The 22,420-nt window shown below is 36.6% G+C and overlaps 2 protein-coding genes across 3 annotated transcripts; one reads left to right on the forward strand and one right to left on the reverse strand.

Moving 5' to 3' along the window:
* Nucleotides 1-2,762: 2,762 nt before the first annotated feature.
* On the reverse strand, nt 2,763-12,145 carry parp6b (poly (ADP-ribose) polymerase family, member 6b). 2 transcript variants are annotated; one of them, XM_083545770.1, is made up of 23 exons: nt 11,479-12,145; nt 10,810-10,998; nt 10,408-10,485; nt 9,889-9,983; nt 9,658-9,718; nt 9,404-9,494; nt 9,224-9,290; nt 8,968-9,117; nt 8,527-8,677; nt 7,588-7,719; nt 7,407-7,502; nt 7,140-7,232; nt 6,904-7,029; nt 6,713-6,778; nt 6,517-6,584; nt 6,195-6,243; nt 5,976-6,088; nt 5,112-5,184; nt 4,914-4,983; nt 4,729-4,808; nt 4,047-4,110; nt 3,869-3,953; nt 2,763-3,768 (listed from the first exon to the last, which is right to left on the reverse strand). In XM_083545770.1, exons 2-23 carry the CDS (start codon nt 10,810-10,812, stop codon nt 3,672-3,674), a joined length of 1,908 nt encoding a protein of 635 aa, XP_083401896.1. In that variant the 5' UTR covers nt 10,813-10,998; nt 11,479-12,145; the 3' UTR covers nt 2,763-3,671. The 2 variants fall into 2 exon arrangements, with proteins under 2 accessions (XP_083401896.1, XP_083401897.1); XM_083545771.1 differs by lacking the exons at nt 5,112-5,184; nt 5,976-6,088 and having other exon boundaries at nt 11,479-11,936.
* Nucleotides 12,146-13,441: 1,296 nt separating this feature from the next.
* pkmb (pyruvate kinase M1/2b) lies at nt 13,442-21,751 on the forward strand. Its single transcript, XM_083545772.1, has 11 exons — nt 13,442-13,514; nt 14,796-14,967; nt 15,168-15,259; nt 17,591-17,722; nt 17,941-18,127; nt 18,253-18,523; nt 18,739-18,889; nt 18,976-19,128; nt 19,889-20,055; nt 20,822-21,003; nt 21,240-21,751. Exons 2-11 carry the CDS (start codon nt 14,823-14,825, stop codon nt 21,344-21,346), a joined length of 1,587 nt encoding a protein of 528 aa, XP_083401898.1. The 5' UTR covers nt 13,442-13,514; nt 14,796-14,822; the 3' UTR covers nt 21,347-21,751.
* Nucleotides 21,752-22,420: the final 669 nt, after the last annotated feature.

A 22,420-nucleotide genomic window follows, 5' to 3' on the forward strand; every position in this document is an offset into this window, starting at 1 on the left:
ATTTATGTGATGGAGCTCCTTGTCTATCATGTCCAATGAAAATTCTTTTTTCATCAGGCAAACACACATGAGAGGAATGACTAAACAGTCGTTTCCCAGTTGTTGCACCTGGATGTTCTTTTTCCTCTGACTTGGAGCTTGTCTTAATAGGGGACTGGTATCCTAACTCCTGTGGGTCCAGTGGCTCTTTGGAAAGCAGAATGCAAATCGAAGGAACAGTTTTACACTCATTTACTCTTTCACCCTCCTGATTTTCCCATATCTCCAGAATGTTCCTGTACTGAAGCTTTGACACTTGATGCAACCCTTGAACATTACGTTTCACAATTTCAGTGCAGGTAATGGTCTTAGTGATTGCTCTACCAAGGCCACTAAACATAACCTGAGACACGGGAGACACATGTCCTTCCCCTTGGAAGCGGGAAATGGCAAAATGCAACAGGTTTCGAATTTTAGTCCCCTCCTTGACACGCATTTCAAGCACCCCAGATCCTAATCCTGGAAATGTACATGGGCTTGGTTCCCAAATGGAAGTCAGTTTTCTGAATCCTGTTTGTCCTGGTGTTGTATAACAGACACGTTGACTCACAAAAGAAGATTGATCAGACAAGGACATAATCAAAATATATGTATGCATCAACAGTTCTTTTTCAACACCAAAATGTTACCTGAAATAGAAAAATATTAGAAAATAAAAATGGTTTAGATATATAAATAATTAGTGATCTAATACAAGATATATTAGATGAGGTGTAATTCTGCTGGTATACAAAACAGACTTGAGGCTCAGTTCTACATTTTGTCACTCAAAAAAGCTTTACAGTTACTGCTCATTTTAACAACATTTTAAAACATGCATTGATTAAATAATTTAAAGTAATGCATTATATTAGCCAACATCAATATACATTTTATATTAATTGCTAAAAATCCCATCAGTTAATATTTACCTCCTCTGCATATGGATGTCACATGACCCTGTTGGCTTATCAAGCTTGTTGAACAGCAGTGAACTCAATCTTCAATAAATGTGTTCATGTTCAGTGTCCTAAGATATACACAAACATGCACATAGATGCATGTACTTCACCAATACACAATCTCTTGAAGAATCTAAATGTCTCTGAGGGACATGGGCCAGGAGGGGAGGTCTTCACTGAGACCTCTTAAAGGGACAGGCAACACTTTCCTTTATCTCAACACTTCAAAAAAACTATTATTAAACACTGGTAGAAGTTTTGTTCGATTTTGAATGGGCTTTGTTGATAAGATCCTGTCAATCTGAGTGTATGTTCTGTAAAATAAATAATTGTGACTAAGCCAGTTAAAGCCAAAATCCATACAACATAAAAACACAATACAGCTTGTATGCATAACTAAAATCTAAAAGACATTCAGACATTCTGGACAAAACATTTATACCATACAGTATTATTCTTAGTTTATCGTATATTCTTTGCCTGTTCCACTTTAAAAGCCTTGAGGCAATGAATTCATCCGTAGAGCAGAAGGGCATGCAGTGCTCCAGTTCTGCTCACAAAATCCACAGCCTGTATCCGAGAGACTGCAAGGCATTTATGACCTGCATATCGAAACAGAAAACAAGGTCAGCAAGAGTATTAGTGTACAACAGTTTGATATACAAAACACATCCTGCTATCACTGCATAAAAATTTGATAACCTATGCTTTTGATATTCTGATACAAAATAGAAAAGTATTGCACTAGAAATTGTAAATAATACCTTGAATATGTAAATAATAACTACTTCAACAATATAATTTTGCGATCATATATAATGTCTAATAAAAATTAGTTACCAATAGTGGTTAAAATGTGGAATGATGCTATCATCAAAGAGGGAAATTATTTCCATGATTTAATATTCAGAGCATGTCTTATAATTCATACCAGTCAGAGTGGCAAATCTGCAGGCTATGCATAAGCATGTATAGAATGATGATTATGCTCTCCCCACCACCTGAAACATTACTGAAGCTGATTAAGTGGCCTATTCTATCAACTACAACTTCAGTTTCTTTTATCAAATGCCACAGATGTTACACACACTCAGCTGTTATCTGGCAGACAACAAAGCCTTTGCCACAGGCTCTCTCCACTGGGTGTCTCTAAAAATCTTATTAATTTGATTAAAAGGAAATGAAGGCTCACAGGGAAAGCAGTCGGATTACAGTACCCCATGGAAATGAAGTAACATTTGAGTTAATGGCTTTAATCTTGAAACCAAGAGCTCTGTTTAAGAAATAACACACCATCTGCTGAAGCTGAAACTCTTGCATTTCAATGCTAAACCTATATAATAACACTGCAATATTCTTTTAAATATTTTAGAGCATCTTTTATAGTTATAAAATAAATAATTTGTGAAACACATTAGTAGGGAGGGTGGAATGATAACACAGTGACTGTCAAGCCTAAGTTAAGATCTGTGTGTAATTTCATGTAGTCCCCATGCTTGCAATGTTTTCCTCCCACTGTTAAATGCATGTAGATTGGCTACAATAAATTGTCCCAGGTGTGAATGTTACTAAAGATGAATGGAATAAATAGTGAGGAAGCAGATGTAGAGCTCATATGGGAGTAAATGCAGTGTAATAAGTAATGTTTTCTACCTCAGTAGAAACAAGACTGAGGCTAACCCAAGCCATGCATGCTGAAAAGCCCACTTGGATTTATTCATGTTTTAAAACCTACTTTGTGTATTACACCCGCAGAAACAAACTAATTTTAACACAGAGTGATGTATGTAATTTTCAGTATCATGCTTTTATTTAAAAAAAAGTTTCCGTACAAATATGGGCCATGACCACAAAACATCACCTTTTTTTAACCTTAGAGGCAAAAGAAATGATCACACATTTATAATATGTTTAAATATAATGCTAAGACAAAACAAATGGCACTTGTCTCTTTGCGGAAAAGCACAGATTAATTGTTTAGCGTTTGATGCTAAAGAGATTGCTTAGTGTAAGACCGGTTAATGTCACCTTTATAATATCTGTTTTTTATACCATTAAAAACAACAGACCAGATATTATAAAAAGCTCAAATCTAATCAAACTCTAAATAAATAAAATTATAGTTCGATTGGAATAAATTGTAAATTGAAGTAAGTGGTGTATACCAAACAGAATAATAACTTACAGTGTTTATTTTTTTTTACATTAGTCATAATGAAGCACATTTATCAGGCCTCTCCTGGAAACACAATCTTTAGCACCCCTTTTATGCTGACATCTATTGTAGCACCTTTTCATCTAAGAACATCAACTTTCTGGATCAAAGGACAAACAAATAACGGTAACTTGTGCATTAAATTTGACAGTGTTTGAATGTCGCAACAGAGCCCTAAGTGGACAAATGGGAGGAATTAAAAAATATATATATATGACAGAAGGCATAACATAGTGTGCAATCAGAGAAATGTTGTCAAGATAAAACACACATACATATATACAAACACATACCAAAAACACAAATGTGGAATGTGTAAAAAAACAGGTTAAAAAAAATCTCATTAAAAAATGTATAAAGTTCCCTTTGTCACAACTACTTTGTAATTTGGCAGCAGTGATCAATGAGATCACATGAACCCATTTCAAGGTCAGTTCTGTCTCTCCTCTGTCTCTCAATGAGTCAAATCATGGCTTTCAACTTGACTGTGTACCAATCACTCGCAAGATCTCTCTCTGAATTCGAGCTTCCTGTGTGTTAATGTTGGCGTCTCCCACCTGACCATCCTCATACCTGTAGAAAATATACATGGTTAGGGTAAGCATTTGTGAGCAGGTAAAAAAAGATAGCTGTTGAACGAGAAAAGGAAAATATATCTCGATTAAAAACTCACACAAAAAAGAAGCGAGTGCAGACATGGTCAGGCACAGGGCATACCCAAATATTCCCATGTTTCTGGAGATCTTTAGATGTTATTACTGCATATATATAATAAGGAAAACAGTATGAAGGTAATTCACAATGCTGTTATTTGAATTCTTGATAGTGGAATTCCATTGTGTGTCTCTTACCCTCACAAAGTGCGACACAGTTAAGATTCCGACTCTGAAGAAACCTCGACTGCACTGGGAGACTCTGCAAAAAACATGAATATTAAGAAGTACTACTGTAATGACAATCAGTAAATCCTCAACACTAGTCACTCATTCATGATTGATTTAACCTATTGACTTGTCTAAAGCCGGTTTGTAATTACTGTATAATTAAAACGATCTTTTAAATATTAGTCACACAGAGATCCAAAAATCTAGGTTTAATTCTACAACAGACTGTGCAATCGCGTTTTCTCCCGGAAAATTATCTAATGAAGGTCCTTCAACAATAGACCCATGATTAAAGAAAATTACTACATGTATGTCATCGATCAAATGGAGTTGGAAATTTGTAGCTTGAGACAATAATAATAATTGTTCTGCCCATTAGCATGTGTCATTTACATTTCACTACAGCATCTCAAAGATTTCATATGATTTGTCCAATGACCTTTCCTTAATCTATGTGGTGGTGATTTTTGTAGTCTTGTAGCACCTGCCACAATCTGACATTTTAATAAAACATTTCAGATTTTGCCAGAACTTTGTCATAGAATTAAATTGACCACCAGTGAGCACATCACATTATGCATTCTAAGACCACATTACACAAATAATTCAATCAAAAATAAGTTTATGTAAAACTTTCAGCTGTACATACCTGTAAGATGGTGTTGACTCTGTTATAATGATGTACTAGCTCGTCCTTTGTGGGCATGTGGTGCTGTCCTTTACCCATCCCTAGGAAAAAAAACAAAGTTCAACAGTTCACCTTAACATTTTGCTAGTGCATTGTTTACATTTGACCCAACCCTGCAACACATCACATTACAAGGTTTCTCCTACCTGAATATCCAAAAGAGATGCTGGAGATGGGACTGAGGTAGATGCCCTTCCCATAGGCTGCCCCATGCAGCTTGTGTTAAAAAAACATGCATGCATATGAATAAACTTAGAGTTTGTATAACAGAGCATCCTAAAAAGTAAAAGTTTAATACACAAACAGTTTTATCAGTGTGTTTGCCAAGATAATACATACTATACCTGCAGCTTTGTGTAGGAAGCATTAACAAGTCCATTTCGGAGAATAGAGTGCCAGTTTTCAATATGTGAACCACTAATACACATCATTAGAGACAAACAAATGATTTAGTTAATCATTATTACATTTTTTAGAGTGTACAGTAATGTCGGTAATCATTGACCCCCACTGGTTCTGGTGGTATGTTTGTGGTTATTTAGCTTAATCTCACATTAGAAAAATCTAGCCTTTAATTAAAGTACATTTATTCTAAGGAAAATAATATAATTTTTTACTTTAAACATTATCTATACCAATTATAGTAGAACTGTAGCCTTTTTGGACTTTTAACAGCCAACATTACAGAATAGAGTCTTGTTTTGCAATGCTTGATGACAATCACTGAAATCTGAGAACAGTCTGCTTGGTAAGTTGTCCCCAATCATCCCAATAGCCAAAAAACAGGGAATGCCATCTGGCCATATATTTTTTAAACTGCTACTCATAACATGAAACAGAATAACAAGAAAAAGAATGCTTTCTGCAGGCACCTCACAGGTGGCTATGGCAGTCTTGTGTCACTCTTAAATGAAAGAGTATGGCAACCCTACCTTTCTGAGAGCACAATACTTAAAAGCTGGGGTTCAGCTTCTTTTCTCTATAACAATCTAATTCCAAACCCATCTTAAGTATTTGTTATAGAACCAAGTTCCAATAAAAGAGTTTGGGTGTGGCTACAAGAAATAATGTTTTTTCACATGCCATACATTTGTTGCTATAGAATGGATAACTATAGTTTTGGACTTCCAAATACTACTGTCTGATACGATATCAGCGGAATAACCAATGGAGGATTGAAGATTTAGATAGCATATTAATACACCCACTGAAAGGCAAAAGTGCTGCCATATAGTTTCCTAGCTGTGCGGAATCGAGCCTCCTTGGCTGGAGGGCTACTGAGCAACAAAAACTGGTGGGTAGTGTGCATGAACTTGAGTTGCTGTCAGCGGAAAGAGAAAATAAAGAAATTAGATTGCAAAAGTTGGAAAGTGGAAGTTAAGATAGTTGGAAAGTAAGAGTATGCCACTGATAATAAGTGCACTTACCCTGCTTAAAGGCAGTTTCACAATATGAGATCGATTGCTAGATATAATCCTGTAATGGATGAATACCAAAAAGCGTATTATCAAATGCAAATGCGGCTTTAAAGATGAGAACGATAAACATTTATGAGGTGTTTCACTTTCATAGAAAAATTTTTATAGCACAAAACCATGCACCATTATAACATGTATACATTTATAAGATTCTATGTACCTTTATTTTATTTTTTTTTTCCTTAGCGCACATTATTCTTTTATTTGATTTGTTAATATTCCAGTATTATCCATGATCGGTGCATTCCCATAAACTGGGTCTTATTCTTACCACTGTAACAGAGGATGTGCAAGTGGATCCAACTTATCCATGTGTTTCTTTATCTCTACATAAGAGCCCTATAGGAATATGACAATACTGATGAATTTTTATATCCGAATTATATCAATTAACATTTTCACAGGTCAAATATAAGTTATCTATGAGATCAAATCTAAATTTTATATTAATTGTAGAGCTTTCATACTTGTGTTATTTCTCGTATCGACATGATGCTGTCCAGTGCTTTTTGCAGTCGATCATAGCTTCGTTTCTTTCAGTGAAAGGAACACAAAAGCAGAAAATTTAAAGGTGAAATGAAAAAAGGATATAACTGTAATACTATATATTGTATAATTAAATGGTCATGATGTCATTATATCAGATAAAATTGTCCACCTTAGGGTTAAAGGCCAAAGCCTTGGGATCAAATGGGTCAACCACGGATGGGTAGGGATCAAATATAATGCTTTTACGTGAAGACTCTAGGGCAGCTCTGCACATCGCTACAAGCAAATCAACCACCTGCACAGAAGTAAACACACAGTGACTTTGATCAGACCGATGAAGTTTTAGCAAGGCCAAACCCAAAAACCATTTTGGCTTTCTCAATGTATGGGATATACATGCATTACCTCAGCTCCTGTTGCCACATCTTCAACAGCCCCTGACATAACTCCCAGTGTGTAGAAGGAGAACACACACAGCTCTCTTGTACACACTGCTGGCTGGAAAGCCATGTAGATTTCATTAAACATATATACATAAATGTAATTCCAACTAACATATAGTCTAAGTCCACAAGTAGTTCAAACACAGTCAATAAATGTTTGGTTTAGAGACAGTGGCATTGAGTAAGAACTATAGAAAAACTATAGGAATTTGTAATTACGTGGTAATACCTTGAGCATGGAGCCATTCTGAAAGACATGCTGCTCATCACAGACCACACAGTACTCGTTCAGGGTGGGAATTCTCTGTTCTGAGTATTTCATAATCTAGGAAAGTAGACAAATCTAATGCATATAGATAAAAATACAGTCATCAGTGTTATAGAGAAAAAAAATAAACCCAATTATTTACCTGTACAAGAAAACCATATTCCAGAGTAGGAATACTCTTGCAATGTAGGAGAGCTTGTGAAGAGAAAAACAGCTCGATAAGCTGCTTGGTGGTGATCTGAACTGTTGATCTGGAGCCAGAGACAGCCACATTCTACGGAAATACAGAAAAAGTTACCTTTCATTTTTTTTTTAAGTATAATTATTAGGTGACCATACACTATAGGATAGTCATTCTGTTGTATTTACAGTCAGAAGAATATTTTACTGTATAAATGTACATTCATAAGTTTCTTTCGGCTTCTCCCGTTAGGGGTCGCCACAGCGGATCCTCCGCACGTTTGATTTGGCATATGTTTTACGCTGGATGCCCTTCCTAACGCAACCCTCTCCAATTTATCCGGGCTTGGGACCAGCACTGAGAGTGGCTGGGGATGGTTCCCTGACCGGGAATCAAACCCGGGTCGCAGCGGTGAGAGCGCTGCATCTTAACCACTAGACCACCAGGGGACCCTATAAATGTACATTCATAAACATAATTAATTGTTCAAAAATAGACACATAATTTAAATATGTGCTAATTTCTTTTAGCTATTTACCAGAAGACCACATTTTTATTAGATTACAATTTGATTAGTCATTTAATTCCTATTGACAGTGTTTATAGACATAATATCTTTGGCAATGATTTGTGGCAAAAATGTGTAAATCAAAGACCCTCTGGTCCTGCATTATTGACCCCTCTAACTCCACTTTGAAAACCATGTCAATAAACAATTCAACTTACACTGAAAAAGGCACTGCATTCAAATAGTACTCCATCGAAGCTTAGAACATGAACTCATTACTCAAGTCACTGTCACATTTAATGCCAGCAATTAAATAATATGACATACATAATAAAACCAGAAAATATTTTCTTCTCATTCAATATAATGTGAACAAATCCTGATTATCTCACCTGTCCATTGGGTGCGTATGTAAGAAGGTCTCCTTTTGGCATCTTCATGGTACAGGATACTGAACGGCTCATAAGGCGGCTGACTCTTGGCTCAGGCCCTGATGCCCTCCCCTTCTCTCCAGGTCCCTGGATCAGGGGTACATTTGGACACCTGGAAAAAATGAACCAAAGCAACCATTAAATAATTAGCAGTGTTTGTATGTTGCAAAAAAATCTAATCTATGTGTTTTAATGACTTGTTCTGTAACCTGTGATTTCTGTTATTGATCAAGGTTTGTCCAAATAAAGAACAAAAAAAACATCTGCATGTTAAATGCAAACTCATTATATTAAATTCTAATTAATCAAATTATCTAATGATCAAAATATTTTTTAATGTGGTGGGACATAGCAGCAAGAAAAGAAGCCCAGATATATGTAAATATGCTTATCTGTTGGTACTTGGCTATTGGTGTGAAGATGCTTAGGCCAGCCCGGAATTTCTTTATTGTTCCTCCAGCTTTGAACCAGCTATGTCTCTTCTTCTGCTGAGCTCTCAAAAATTCATTGCTGAGGTGTTTCCACTGATTCGATATGAATGTGCTAAGAATTCTATGAAGTAAAAAAATGCATGAATCATCTATTACTATAAATACACTATACAATTACTACAATTTGCCAACTAATTATCTCATTAATTTAAAGGGAAAATGGCCACCTTTTGAGCTGTACACCAACGCTGAAACTATCCTTACAGGATGGCTGAAACACTTCCACTGTAGGCTCTAAAAGAAATCAGGTTCAGGTGTTCACATAAAATTGAACAGAATGAAAAAAAAATGTAGATCAAACATACACATATACACATAGCCAAACTACATATAGTTGTTATTCCTACCTGGACCATCCAAGTATTGAGACAATGAAAATCGAAGGCGTAGAACAATAGGTTCTGTTCTGTTGACTTTCCATGCTGAGGCAACCTCCTCCTGTTGAATAATAAACCGATATACAGTGTACTCCAAAATGTATTATGCAGTAAATTAATAAAAAAACAAAACAAAACATTTAACACAGAATATAACAAAAGTCAATCAATACATATGATAAATAGAAGAAACCAACAAACTTGTTGCAATTAGGTTAAATTACATCTAAAAAGCTGATGTTTATGTGCAAGTCAATGTCCACATCATCAATTGCCTCATACTCCCTGAAAAGGAAAGGGAGAATTTCAGCACAGGTTTGGGTGACATCAGCCTTATATTAGTTATAAATATATATATATATATATATATATATATATATATATATATATATATATATATATATATATATATATATATATATATATATATATATATAAAACCCTATATTAATTACATTACACCAACAGCACTGTCAGAGTAGATATCCTTCACAGCTCCAACATCTGTGTCCAACTGCGGGTGGCAGTAAAGATCAGCAGCATAATTACCCTGTAGGAAATATATATACATTGCACATAAGGCCTGCATTTCATCTTTCTTCTCAAATTTTTTTTTGTAATAGCTAGCTGTGTGATGTAAAGCAAACAGTATTGAGCTCTATATATTAATTTACACTGTCATCTGGGTTTCTTCTCATTCAAGAACTGTACCTGGTTTGGATCCTGCCTTTATCTGCAGTTTTTGTTTGTGGAATTCTGCTTGCACTTTGATTTGTTTCTAATTGAGGGTTGGGTACCAAGTAAAACAATAGCTATACACTGTCTGCCTTCAAGCTTAACTCCACTTTAAATACCTTAAAATACCAACATTCACGTTGGACTGACAAAGCTATATTAAGCAAACAACATATTATATAGGTTCTGATATGGATACATGTGCATAGCAGATTTTGGTGTCATTCTAATATAGATACCTGTGCTCCATAGATGATGTTTTCAGAGTCAATGTCCCCATCAGATTCCTCTCCACTCCAGCACTGCTCCTTGACACTCTGAAAGGACGAGAGGTTAACCAGGGTCAGCTGTGTGTCATCCTCCGACTTCTTATCTCTCAGTGATTTACTTGTTTTCAATATCTTTACTCTCTTTCCCCATCCCTTCTTCAGCATATGCTTGAATCAAATCTACTCAACTAGTTGAGTGTATCAGTAGGACAGCCTAACATATGCCACACATTATCCAAACTTTATCCAGGAATTTATCCAAAACATTTACAATAGTTAAATAAACAAACAATCTAATTAATAGCATTTTGTAGTCTTTATTTTAGGCATTTTTCAGCCTATATTTGAAAGACTTGTAAAGATGTTTATTACCATTGCTGATCATAGATTTAGCTCCAGTGACTTTTTGTTTCCCTTCCTTTCCATTCCAGTGACCAGGTGTTTGCCAAGCACTCTCTCTCAAGATCAGGTTTAGATTGTGATGAAGTCCAGCATTACAACCAGGATGAAGATGATGCTTATTCAGCTGAGTAATCAATCCCAACCCATCCCCAAAACAACCTGCAAAAACAGAAAGAAAGAAATTATTTAGTCATTTGCCAGTTGATCTCCAAACCAAATAAAAAGACATTCATAGGCTAGTGGCTAAATGCAGAGAAAACACAGACAAAGGACAAAATAAGGAGAACAACAGTAGCTCAGAAAAAGAAAACTGCACAGTTTGGACAGTGCATTTTGGAACTGTAAAGTGCTTGACAATAAAGAGATGCATTTATGTGTTCATTAAATATTTAAATATTTATATTTTAAGTTTATCACCAGATATATAAGATCAACTGTCTATTGAATATTTAAGCTAATTCATCCGTGAATCTCCGCATCTCATTGGCTTGCCCTGTTGATTGATCCCTAAATACACGTGCAGCACCGAGGACAATGCAAACGCCCTGATCTCAGCAAACCAGTGTGAGAATGAAATAAAATAACACAATTCAGTAGCAGTTTATTTCAGCACCATGACGGTTCATTTTTACTCCTTACCTTTGTGACAACAGGACAGTGTAGATTCTTGGTATTCTTTGTGTCATTAATTACACGAAACCACAATAGAAATGATAGCCATTGGTCAATTATTAAAAAGCTTTCATTGTGTGATTCTCGGTGTGTCCGTGTCAGACGCTTGTCCCGGCCCTGTCTCGCTTTTGTCGCTGTTTATTTCTCCCAGTGCTGGCCGCTTTCTCCCTGACAACGCTTGGCATGTGCGCATGCGCAGAGAGTCACAGTCTAGACACTAGTCCACCGATAGGGCGCGCGCTAAAAACACTGCGGATCAAACAGGTTAAGCTTCTCTTCTCTTCTCTTCTCTTCTCTATCTATCTATCTATCTATCTATCTATCTATCTATCTATCTATCTATCTATCTATCTATCTATCTATCTATCTATCTATCTATCTATCTCCTTTCCTCCCTCCTGGTGGCTCCATCCTCAGCATTCTCCTACCAATATACCCCATGTCCCTCCTCTGCAGATGTCCAAACCATCTCAATCTCACCTTCCTCACCGTGTCTCCAAATTGTCCTACATGCGCTGTCCCTCTAATAAACTTGTTTCTCCTGTCCATCGTCAACACTCCCAATGAAAACCTTAACATCTTCAGCTCTGCTACCTCCAGCTCCACCTCCTGTCTCTTACTCAATGCCACTGTCTCTAAACCATACAACATCTCAATGTCTCACCACAGTCCTATAAACTTTCACTCTTGCAGATACTCTTCTATCACAAATCACTCCTGCTATCACTCTTCTCCACCCACTCCACCCTGCCTGCACTCTTTTCTTCATTTCTCTAACACACTCTCCATTACTTAGCACTGTTGATCCCAGGTACCTGAACTCCTCCACCTTTTCCACCTCTTCTACCTGCAACTGCACCCCTCCACTGCCCTCCCTCTAATTCACACACATGTACTCTGTCTTTCTCCTACTGACTTTCATTCCCCTTCTCTCCAGCACATATCTTCACCTCTCCAGGCTCTTCTCAACCTGCTCCCTACTCTCACCACAGATAACAATATCATCCGCAAACATAATGGTCCATGGAGACTCCTGTCTGACCTCGTCCGTCAACCTGTCCATCACCACTGCAAACAGGAAAGTGCTCAGAGCCAATTCTTGATGCAATATGTATATATATATATATATATATATATATATATATATATATATATATATATATATATATATATATATATACAGTGAGGAAAATAAGTATTTGAACACCCTGCTATTTTGCAAGTTCTTCCACTTAGAAATCATGGAGGGGTCTGAAATTGTCATCGGAGGTGCATGTCCACTGTGAGAGACATAATAAATAATATATATAGACATTTTCAGTAGACCATCAAATTTTGCATGGAAAGAAAAACAATAAATCAAGTAAATTTGTCTGGACCTGTAATAAGACCATTCTTCAGTGGCAAGGTGCAATCTTCTCTTTAACTAATGCTTGTGTAGTCACTCTGACCCCCAGTCTCCTATCATTTTGGGGAAAAAGTTCAAAGCTTTTGCACATGCCAGCACTTTCCTAACAGCTAGTGGACTATTTTGTCTGATTCAGGGCTGACTGGGCTCATCCCTTTAGTGCTTGGATCCTGGCTCTTTGTTGGCTCTTTACAAATGCTTCCAGATAACACATCTATGCTTTTCCATGACAGAGCTATAGTTTCAGAATTTTTAAAGGTCACGCAAGTAATATCACAAGCTTCATTGCTTGTCTGTTAATAAGCAGGTGAGGTTTACAACACCTATAAATGATCAATTTAGCATACAAATAAAATAATATGTTACTCAATTTCATAATTATTTTTTTAACTGTAAAGTAACATTTCATTGAGGACTTCAGATTTAACACTAGGATCTACTGTTCGTAGCGGGAAAAGAAAAATATACCTAACTGTGAACACTCTCGCAAGGATACAGTGTCGCCCCTCCAGGAAGTAGTACCGGTTCCTCTCGGTGTTAAATTAGGAGCGCGCGCTGGAGAGCGGCGCACAACTGCTTGTACCAGTGGCTTACGGTAGGTCATGTGACGTTCTTGATTCATACAGAGAGTATTTATTTATTTAATACAATATTTATTTAAATACATTTTAATAACTTTTTACATTTATTAAAAAGTCATTATTACAATAAAAAAATAGATGAACATTTGAAATATTTTATAAATATTAATATATATATTTATTATTGTACAATATATTATTTTATAATATTGTACAATATTATATTTTCCTATCTATCTATCTATCTATCTATCTATCTATCTATCTATCTATCTATCTATCTATCTATCTATCAAGAGAGACAGAGAGAGAGAGAGTAAACTCTAATAATAATAAATTATTATTATTTATTATTATTATTATTATTATTATTATTATTATTATTATTATTATTATTATTATTATTATTCACTTCTCAGGTTGATTAATAATAGATCATGTTCATCTAAATGCCATGAAATTTTATGAGAATAATCTTTTGACACACAAAGGAATGGGACATTTGTTCATTCTAGTGAGTTTATCTGCAGTCATTAATTTAAACTCAGACGCTTTCTTTGCACATTATACTAATATATACATTGCCACTGCCTACTAGTTATTTAACCTTTGGTGACAGTGACCACTGACTGCATTTGGATGACCAATGTTTCAGGAGCCACAGGAGCAATATGATCACACTGTTTTAAGATATTTTTAGCTCACCAGATGCTGTGGAGTTTTCTACAACATTAGTTGTTAGCTTATCAAGCTATTTTTACTGCAAAGCATGCAGAATTACACAAAGGTTCTATGATATGCTGTATATATTCTTACCATACATTGTGGATTTTCTTAATTAGACTTTTTAATAGTTTTCATTTTCTCATTAAATATTAAAAGTTTAGCCTGTTATGTTTGGATGGCAGCTGGTGCAAACTTTCAAACAGAAACCTTTTTTCTTTTTAGAAAGCTACCTTTTCTATACTAAAAAGTTTTTTTTTTTTTTATTAGATAAGTAGTTTGGACTCTTATTTGCAGTCTGTCTTTGTATATAAAATATTTTCAATGTAAGGCAAAACTTTACATACAGTGAATCCTCAACAAGGTCTAAGCAGTATAGACAGAGCTGGTTCAGGTGGATTTTTGACTTTCACATGAATTAGTTTTTACAGTCAATTTTTATTTAGATTTGAGCAAAATCCATATAAAGATCTTCTATATCTTTTTATAGGTTTAATAGTGTTATATAGGCTTTTTTTTGCATACATATATAGACACTGTGATCATGCTTTTCATGCTTTCTCATATTGCAGGACGTTCCAGCAGATACTGCTCCAACAATGTCTAAGGAAAAGAGCACTTCTCCCATTCATTCTCAGCAGCTCTCTGCTGCTATGGCAGACACTTTCTTGGAGCACTTGTGTCTGCTGGACATTGACTCTGAGCCCACAGTGTCTCGCAACACTGGCATCATCTGCACAATTGGTCAGCAAAACACTGACACTTCTTCATTTCTTTTTTTAGTCATCTAAAAAGTATTACTATATACATTTATAAAAAAAAGTATTATTATAATATACACTAAATTATTATTATACACATTATTATATACATTTTGTTAATTGTATTGTGTATTAGATTTAATTTTTAATCCTAAACTAATGTTTTGAGTGTACATGTTTTAGGGCCAGCTTCTCGCTCTGTGGAGAAGCTAAAGGAAATGATCAAGGCTGGCATGAATGTTGCACGCTTGAACTTTTCACATGGAACTCATGAGGTTGGTGCGCTTATTGAATTATTACCAGTTCCTCAGTATCTGGTTAAAAATAATGTGAATCCTTATAGTAAAACCTCAGTAGAAAGGATTTGGACATGGCATTGGCCTTTCCTTAAAACGTTTTCAATCACTGCATGATTGTGAGTGTGCCATTGCTCCTTCATATGATACTTTTGATATTTCAGCTATAGGTCAATAACAGTTAAAGGTCAGAAGTACTGTTTATTAGTTGTAGGTGCAAGTCACAGTCACTAATGGTGAAAGAGTCATACCCTGTCTTGTCTAGTTCATGTATTTGAGCCTAACTTTTGCAAAACTTATTTTATTTGCATATTAGAATGTACATAGTTTGTTGTTTGAAGTGTGATGTTAATTCTAGGTGAATCTTGATAATATGTCTACAGGTGTGTGTGTGTGTGTGTTTAATAGATGTATATGTATGATTTTTTGTGGAGATTATGTACTGACATTTTCTACAAAGAGAGGGCATTTCCACCGTTTTGAGTCTTAAAAAACCCTGTGTGATTTCTCAAAAATTTCAAATGCAATTATTTCAATATTAAGAAGGAATTTGTACCTCTTTTCTGTTACACAAACAGTTATGTAAGTCTTTGTAGTGTGGGAGTCAGATGGTCAACTAATTATATCATAGGAAATTTGATCTTTGCAGACATACAGTATATATAGCATGTCTCCAACATTGCCTTCTCAGATTCAGTTACAATTCAATCTATTCATTGCATCTTTCAAATATGCTTTATACTACTCACAGCCATTTAATTATAGGTGTACATTTAAAACAATACTTGACAAAAATAGTATGTGATAATAACCTATAATCAAAAAGATGTACAGTGAGGAAAATAAGTATTTGAACACCCTGCTATTTTGCAAGTTCTCCCACTTAGAAATCATAGAGGGGTCTGAAATTGTCATCGTAGGTGCATGTCCACTGTGAGAGACATAATCTAAAAAAAAAATCCAGAAATCACAATGTATGATTTTTTAACTATTTATTTGTATGATACAGCTGCAAATAAGTATTTGAACACCTGAGAAAGTCAATGTTAATATTTGGTACAGTAGCCTTTGTTTGCAATTACAGAGGTCAAACGTTTCCTGTAGTTTTTCACCAGGTTTCTCGCAATCTCGCAATACATGGCCCCGGTCATCCTCTCCTTAATACAGTGCAGTCGCCCTGTCCCATGTGCAGAAAAACACCCCCAAAGCATGATGCTACCACCCCCATGCTTCACAGTAGGGATGGTGTTCTTGGGATGGTACTCATCATTATTCTTCCTCCAAACACGTTTAGTGGAATTATGACCCAAAAGTTGTATTTTGGTCTCATCTGACCACATGACTTTCTCCCATGACTCCTCTGTATCATCCAAATGGTCATTAGCAAACTTAAGACGTGCCTGGACATGTGCTGGTTTAAGCAGGGGAACCTTCGGTGCCATGCATGATTTCAAACCATGACGTCTTAGTGTATTACCAACAGTAACCTTGGAAATGGTGGTCCCAGCTCTTTTCAGGTCATTGACCAGCTCCCCCTGTGTAGTTCTGGGCTGATTTCTCACCTTCCTTAGGATTATTGAGACCCCACGAGGTGAGATCTTGCATGGAGTCCCAGTCCGAGGGAGATTGACAGTCATGTTTAGCTTCTTCCATTTTCTAATGATTGCTCCAACAGTGGACCTTTTTTCACCAAGCTGCTTGCCAATTTCCCCGTAGCCCTTTCCAGCCTTGTGGAGGTGTACAATTTTGTCTCTAGTGTCTTTGGACAGCTCTTTGGTCTTGGCCATGTTAGTAGTTGGATTCTTACTGATTGTATGGGGTGGACAGGTGTCTTTATGCAGCTAACGACCTCAAACATGTGCATCTAATTTAGGATAATAAATGTTGTGGAGGTGGACATTTTAAAGGCAGACTAACAGGTCTTTGAGGGTCAGAATTCTAGCTGATAGACAGGTGTTCAAATACTTATTTGCAGCTGTATCATACAAATAAATAGTTTAAAAATTATACATTGTGATTTCTGGATTTTTTTTTTCAGATTATGTCTCTCACAGTGGACATGCACCTACAATGACCATTTCAGACCGTCCCATGATTTCTAAGTGGGAGAACTTGCAAAATAGCAGGGTGTTCAAATATTTATTTCCCTCACTGTATATATTTTGTAGAAAATGTATGAATGGTTTGCATACTGATAATAAGTGACTTATATGAAATATAAGGAATACTGACATGTAATAAAGTTTTACATGGATTGTTGAGGTTATGTTTAGCATTTCAGTGAGATAGACCTACTTTTGTATTCTTTAGTACCATGCTGAAACCATCAAGAATGTGCTTAAAGCCACTGAGAGCTTTGTACCTGGAAGCCTTGAGTACAAACCTGTGGCTATTGCACTGGACACCAAAGGTCCTGAAATCAGGACTGGACTAATTAAGGGCGTGAGTATGTCTGTTACATTCTCAGCATGCTACTTCTAGTTTCCTGTCAAACATTTTGCTTAGAAATGTCACTCCCTTAAGCAACACCAAGCTTATTATCTTCTTCATGTGACACATTAAAGAGATCCAACTGATCCAAGAGTAGCACGTCCTTCATATTGAAACATCTTATACAATTGATTATATATTTCTATTTGCATTGTATGTCCCTCTTCCAGAGTGGCACTGAGGAGGTGAAGCTAAACAAGGGTGAGAAAATCAAGCTGACGCTGGATGACAAATTCATGGACAACTGTGATGAGAAAACCCTGTGGCTTGACTACAAGAATATCACAAAGGTGGTTCAGCAGGGCAGCAAAGTCTATGTTGATGATGGCCTCATTTCCCTAAAGGTCCTGGAAATTGGTCAGTTTCAGTAACTAGTTCAGTTTTAATAAATAAAATGACCAAACCATGATTGCTAATGCTTAGCCTTTTTTGTGTCTATACTTTTATGCAAGATCTAAAGCATTAAATGACTTTTGATCCAGGTGGTGACTACTTGATATGTGAGATTGAAAATGGTGGAATGTTGGGCAGCAAGAAAGGTGTGAACCTGCCTGGTGCTCAAATAGACCTGCCCGCTGTGTCTGAGAAGGACATCCAAGACTTGCAGTTTGGTGTGGCGCAAGGGGTGGACATGGTGTTTGCCTCCTTCATCCGCAAGGCTGCTGATGTTGAAGCTGTCAGAAAAGTATTAGGTGAGAAGGGCAAAGACATCAAGATCATCAGCAAGCTGGAGAATCATGAAGGGGTGCGCAGGTAAGTGTGTCGATTCTATTGCCTCTGTTACACTGACAGTCCAGCACTTTTTTAAGATTTATATTTATATATATATATATATATATATATATATATATATATATATATATATATATATATATATATATATATATATATATATATATATATATAAAAGATTTTTTATTTGCCTAGTTTTGACAAGGTCTTTGCTTTAATTTTCTACTCTTTGCCAGGTTTGATGAGATTCTGCAGGCCAGCGATGGTATCATGGTTGCCCGTGGGGACATGGGTATTGAGATCCCCACAGAGAAAGTCTTCCTGGCTCAGAAGATGATGATTGGACGCAGCAACAGGATTGGAAAACCTATCATTTGTGCTACACAGGTGAAGAATGAAAAATATATATATTGAAGGATAAAGCAGTTAAAATTTGGATCCATCTGACATCAATTTGTTCCCCTGAATGGCAGATGTTGGAGAGCATGATTAAAAAGCCTCGTCCTACTCGTGCTGAGAGTAGTGATGTAGCTAATGCTGTGCTGGATGGTGCTGATTGCATCATGCTGAGCGGAGAGACAGCCAAGGGAGATTACCCTGTTGAGTCTGTGTTGATACAACACCTGGTGAGCATGATATTGTACTTCCTCTGGTATTTGACTGCATATGGAAAAATGTGCTAAAGAAATTTACAGCTATTAGTGTGGCATATCCAAAGAAGGATTAGCTAGCATGGAAATACAATTATATTTGAAATTGTTTTCTAAAATAGCAATCCTGTTAGCATTTGAGTGTCACTAAAATGTCAAATAGTCAGTATTGTGTTCTGTAATGAAGAAGGGATGGGAGCAGTTTGAGAATTAAGATTCACCAATTTTTGTTTGACTTTTGTTGGAAAAAATCATTCTCACCTTTTCCAATTTACAGTTTTCAGTGACAGCTTATAGTCATAGCCATTTTGTGTGTTTGATATGCCTTATGTTTAACCAGTCTGTGTCTTGTCCTCTTGTCAGTGTTTTGGCTGCCTTCTGTGAAACGTTCACAAAGCTTGTCTGTGGTGGTGCAATGGTGCCACTCATTTTGCATGTTTTTCAGGAGCTGTCCAACAACATTTCTCACAGCCTGACATGCTGTTAAAGGTGTTTGATTATTTGATACAATTTTAATATTTTTGAGTTTTGAAGAAGCTTGATATCAAACATGCATGTTTTGCATTGTGAAACTGTTGGGAATTTGTGAAGTCTAGATTCAGCAAGACATCATACCAATTATTAGTTTGCTATGAAAACAGATTTCAAGCTGTGAATATCAGTACAGACTGGACTTTTTATGAGTACATTGTTCTGATTTTCTGTTTCCATTACTTGCTCTTATGGTATGGTTAAGATTGCCCGTGAGGCTGAGGCAGCCATGTTCCACAGGCAAGTGTTTGAGGATTTACGTCGCACGGCACACCTGACTCGTGATCCCTGTGAATCTGTGGCTATTGGAGCTGTGGAAGCTTCCTTTAAGTGCTGTGCCAGTGCAATTATCGTTCTCACCAAAACTGGAAGGTACAAACAGAAAGACAGACAATCCATGCATATTCAGATTTATACTATTGTATAACTTTTGTATAGCATTTGATCTGTTACTCTCAAATATTTTGTTCTTATTGTGCACACCCAACACAAATACACATCCCCAGTGTCATGCCAATGTGAAATATGCTCCCTCATGCTTAGTCTGACCTTTGCTGGCATGAACCCTGACATTTTACAGGCTAATTTAAACTTCTCCCTCAGCTGTTATGGTGCAACCATTACTTAATGAAGGGCATTCAGGGGGGACATTTATGAAACCATGTCCATTCCAGTAGAAATATAACATCACACTTTACATTGCATTTTAATTAAATGCTGACAGTAGCTCTATGTTACAGGTGAATCATCATGTCTTAAGGCACTCTCTCTCTCTCTCTCTCTCTCTCTCTCTCTCTCTCTCTCTCTCTCTCTCTCTCTCTCTCTCTCTCTCTCTCTCTCTCTCTGTCTCTGTGTCTTACTTAATCTCTCTCTCTCTCTCTCTCTCTCTCTCTCTCTCTCTCTCTCTCTCTCTCTCTCTCTTTTTTATGTATTACTTCCTCTCTCTCTCTCTCTCTCTCTCTCTCTCTCTCTCTCTCTCTCTCTCTCTCTCTCTCTCTCTCTCACTATGTGTCTTACTTGCTCTCTCTCTCTCTCTCTCTCTCTCTCTCTCTCTCTCGCTCTCTCTCTCTTCTTTTTTCTCTTTAACCCACTTGCTCTCTCACTCTCTCGCTCTCGCTCTCTCGCTCTCTTTCTATAGGTCTGCTCATCTGCTGTCTAGATACAGGCCTCGTGCCCCTATCATTGCTGTGACCCGGAACGAGCAGACAGCACGTCAGTGCCATCTGTACCGTGGCATAATCCCTATCCTCTACACCAAGCCTGCCAATGATGTTTGGGCAGAGGATGTGGACCTGCGTGTCAGTTTCGCTCTGGAGATTGGTAAGGACACAGTTACCACTTTAGATATTTCTTTAAAGGATCTATTAAGTTGTTGGGTTGGGTTTTGTTTTTATCCCCCTTTAAATGTGAGAGTAGCTGGAAGTAAAGTTTTTTGAGTTTTGAATAATAAAACAATTATGTTTCTATTTATTTAGCCAAATGCTTTAAATAGCCATTACATCTCTGCCTACAGATTCTGGAAGTTGTTAATGGACAACAACAATTTTCTTTTGCAGGTAAAGCCCGGCAGTTCTACAAATCTGGTGATGTGGTTATTGTTGTCACTGGTTGGCGTCCTGGCTCTGGCTACACCAACACCATGCGTGTTGTTCTGGTGCCTTGAGCACTATGAATAAGAACTGTGCCATTCCCCATAATCCCAGAATCTCATAGTTAATTTCTATGTAGATGTAATCTGATTGATTTGTTGACACTATAAACGAAGCCCATGTTAAACCTAGTGTATATCCAGAGGACCCTATGATGCTGTTTATACTGCATTTGCTTACTCCTTAACTCTACCATATAGAAATCTCAAAGCACTTTGGCCAACTGAATATAGTTTTGCACACATCAGCCCTATAGTGCCTATCCTTGTAGTTTGTACCACCCTTTGTTTGTATACTGTGTTGTGGCATTTGTATAGGTTGTTGTGTAGTGCTATAGTGTTTCTTTCAACTCATACTCGCCCAGCTCTTCTCTTATCTCACTGACCACTGACCCATTCATTAAACAAAGGATCATCTGATACGTGTGCGTCTTTCTTCGCAGCCATGATTTAAGCCTGTAGATGATTCGCATGCCTGATATTGGGAGAAGATATGATTGCACACGGTCCAGTATCACCCTCTAGTGGAGTATTTTAAAAACTGTTTACATTCAAGGCATTACAATGTCAAACCTAAGAAGGTATACATTTTTTTTAAATATTTTTTCGTTTCGATTGTTAGTATAATCCATGATGCATATTAAGTACATACTTTTTTTTTGCAATAAAGTGACTCTAAAACGTTGCTTTTAGTAATTACTCCGTAGTTTTTGAGTTCAAATATGAGATAACCGTCTAAAGCCATTATCAAGCCTTTTTTTTCCCCTTAAGCTTTGATTCTGGTGGTGGTGGTGGTGTTGCTGGTAGTGGTGGAGGTGGTGGTGGTTTGTGTGGGATGAAGGGTTACTATGGGTAGTTGAACACTAGATGGCAGTTTATAATTATGCACCAAATACAAAGCAGCACTCCCAATATAGATTCATATTCCAAGCCAGGTTACTGATTATTGACAACTAAAATGCAGTGTGAATGAAAATATCTGTGATGAGCTTTTTCATCCACATGCATGCAAGTACCAGTTCAGGTGCAGAATGATTCAGCACAGATTTCAAATTAATATTCGCATCACTTTGAATGCAGGTAGTTTTC

This window comes from Silurus aristotelis, assembly GCF_946808225.1.
Source record: "Silurus aristotelis genome assembly, chromosome: 7".
Lineage (NCBI taxonomy): Eukaryota > Metazoa > Chordata > Actinopteri > Siluriformes > Siluridae > Silurus > Silurus aristotelis.

Excerpts from the sequence above, each read along its gene's own strand:
- parp6b (XM_083545770.1), bottom strand. Across the intron at positions 9,495-9,657 it reads TAAACATCAGCTTTTTAGAT|GAGGAGGTTGCCTCAGCATG; the intron begins GTAATTTAACCT and ends ATTATTCAACAG. Across the intron at positions 5,185-5,975 it reads GGCAGCACTTTTGCCTTTCA|TGGTTCACATATTGAAAACT; the intron begins GTGGGTGTATTA and ends GATGTGTATTAG.
- pkmb (XM_083545772.1), top strand. The coding sequence starts at position 14,823 with ATGTCTAAGGAAAAGAGCACTTCTCCCATTCATTCTCAGCAGCTCTCT. Across the intron at positions 17,723-17,940 it reads GGACTGGACTAATTAAGGGC|AGTGGCACTGAGGAGGTGAA; the intron begins GTGAGTATGTCT and ends TCCCTCTTCCAG. Across the intron at positions 18,128-18,252 it reads CCTAAAGGTCCTGGAAATTG|GTGGTGACTACTTGATATGT; the intron begins GTCAGTTTCAGT and ends CTTTTGATCCAG.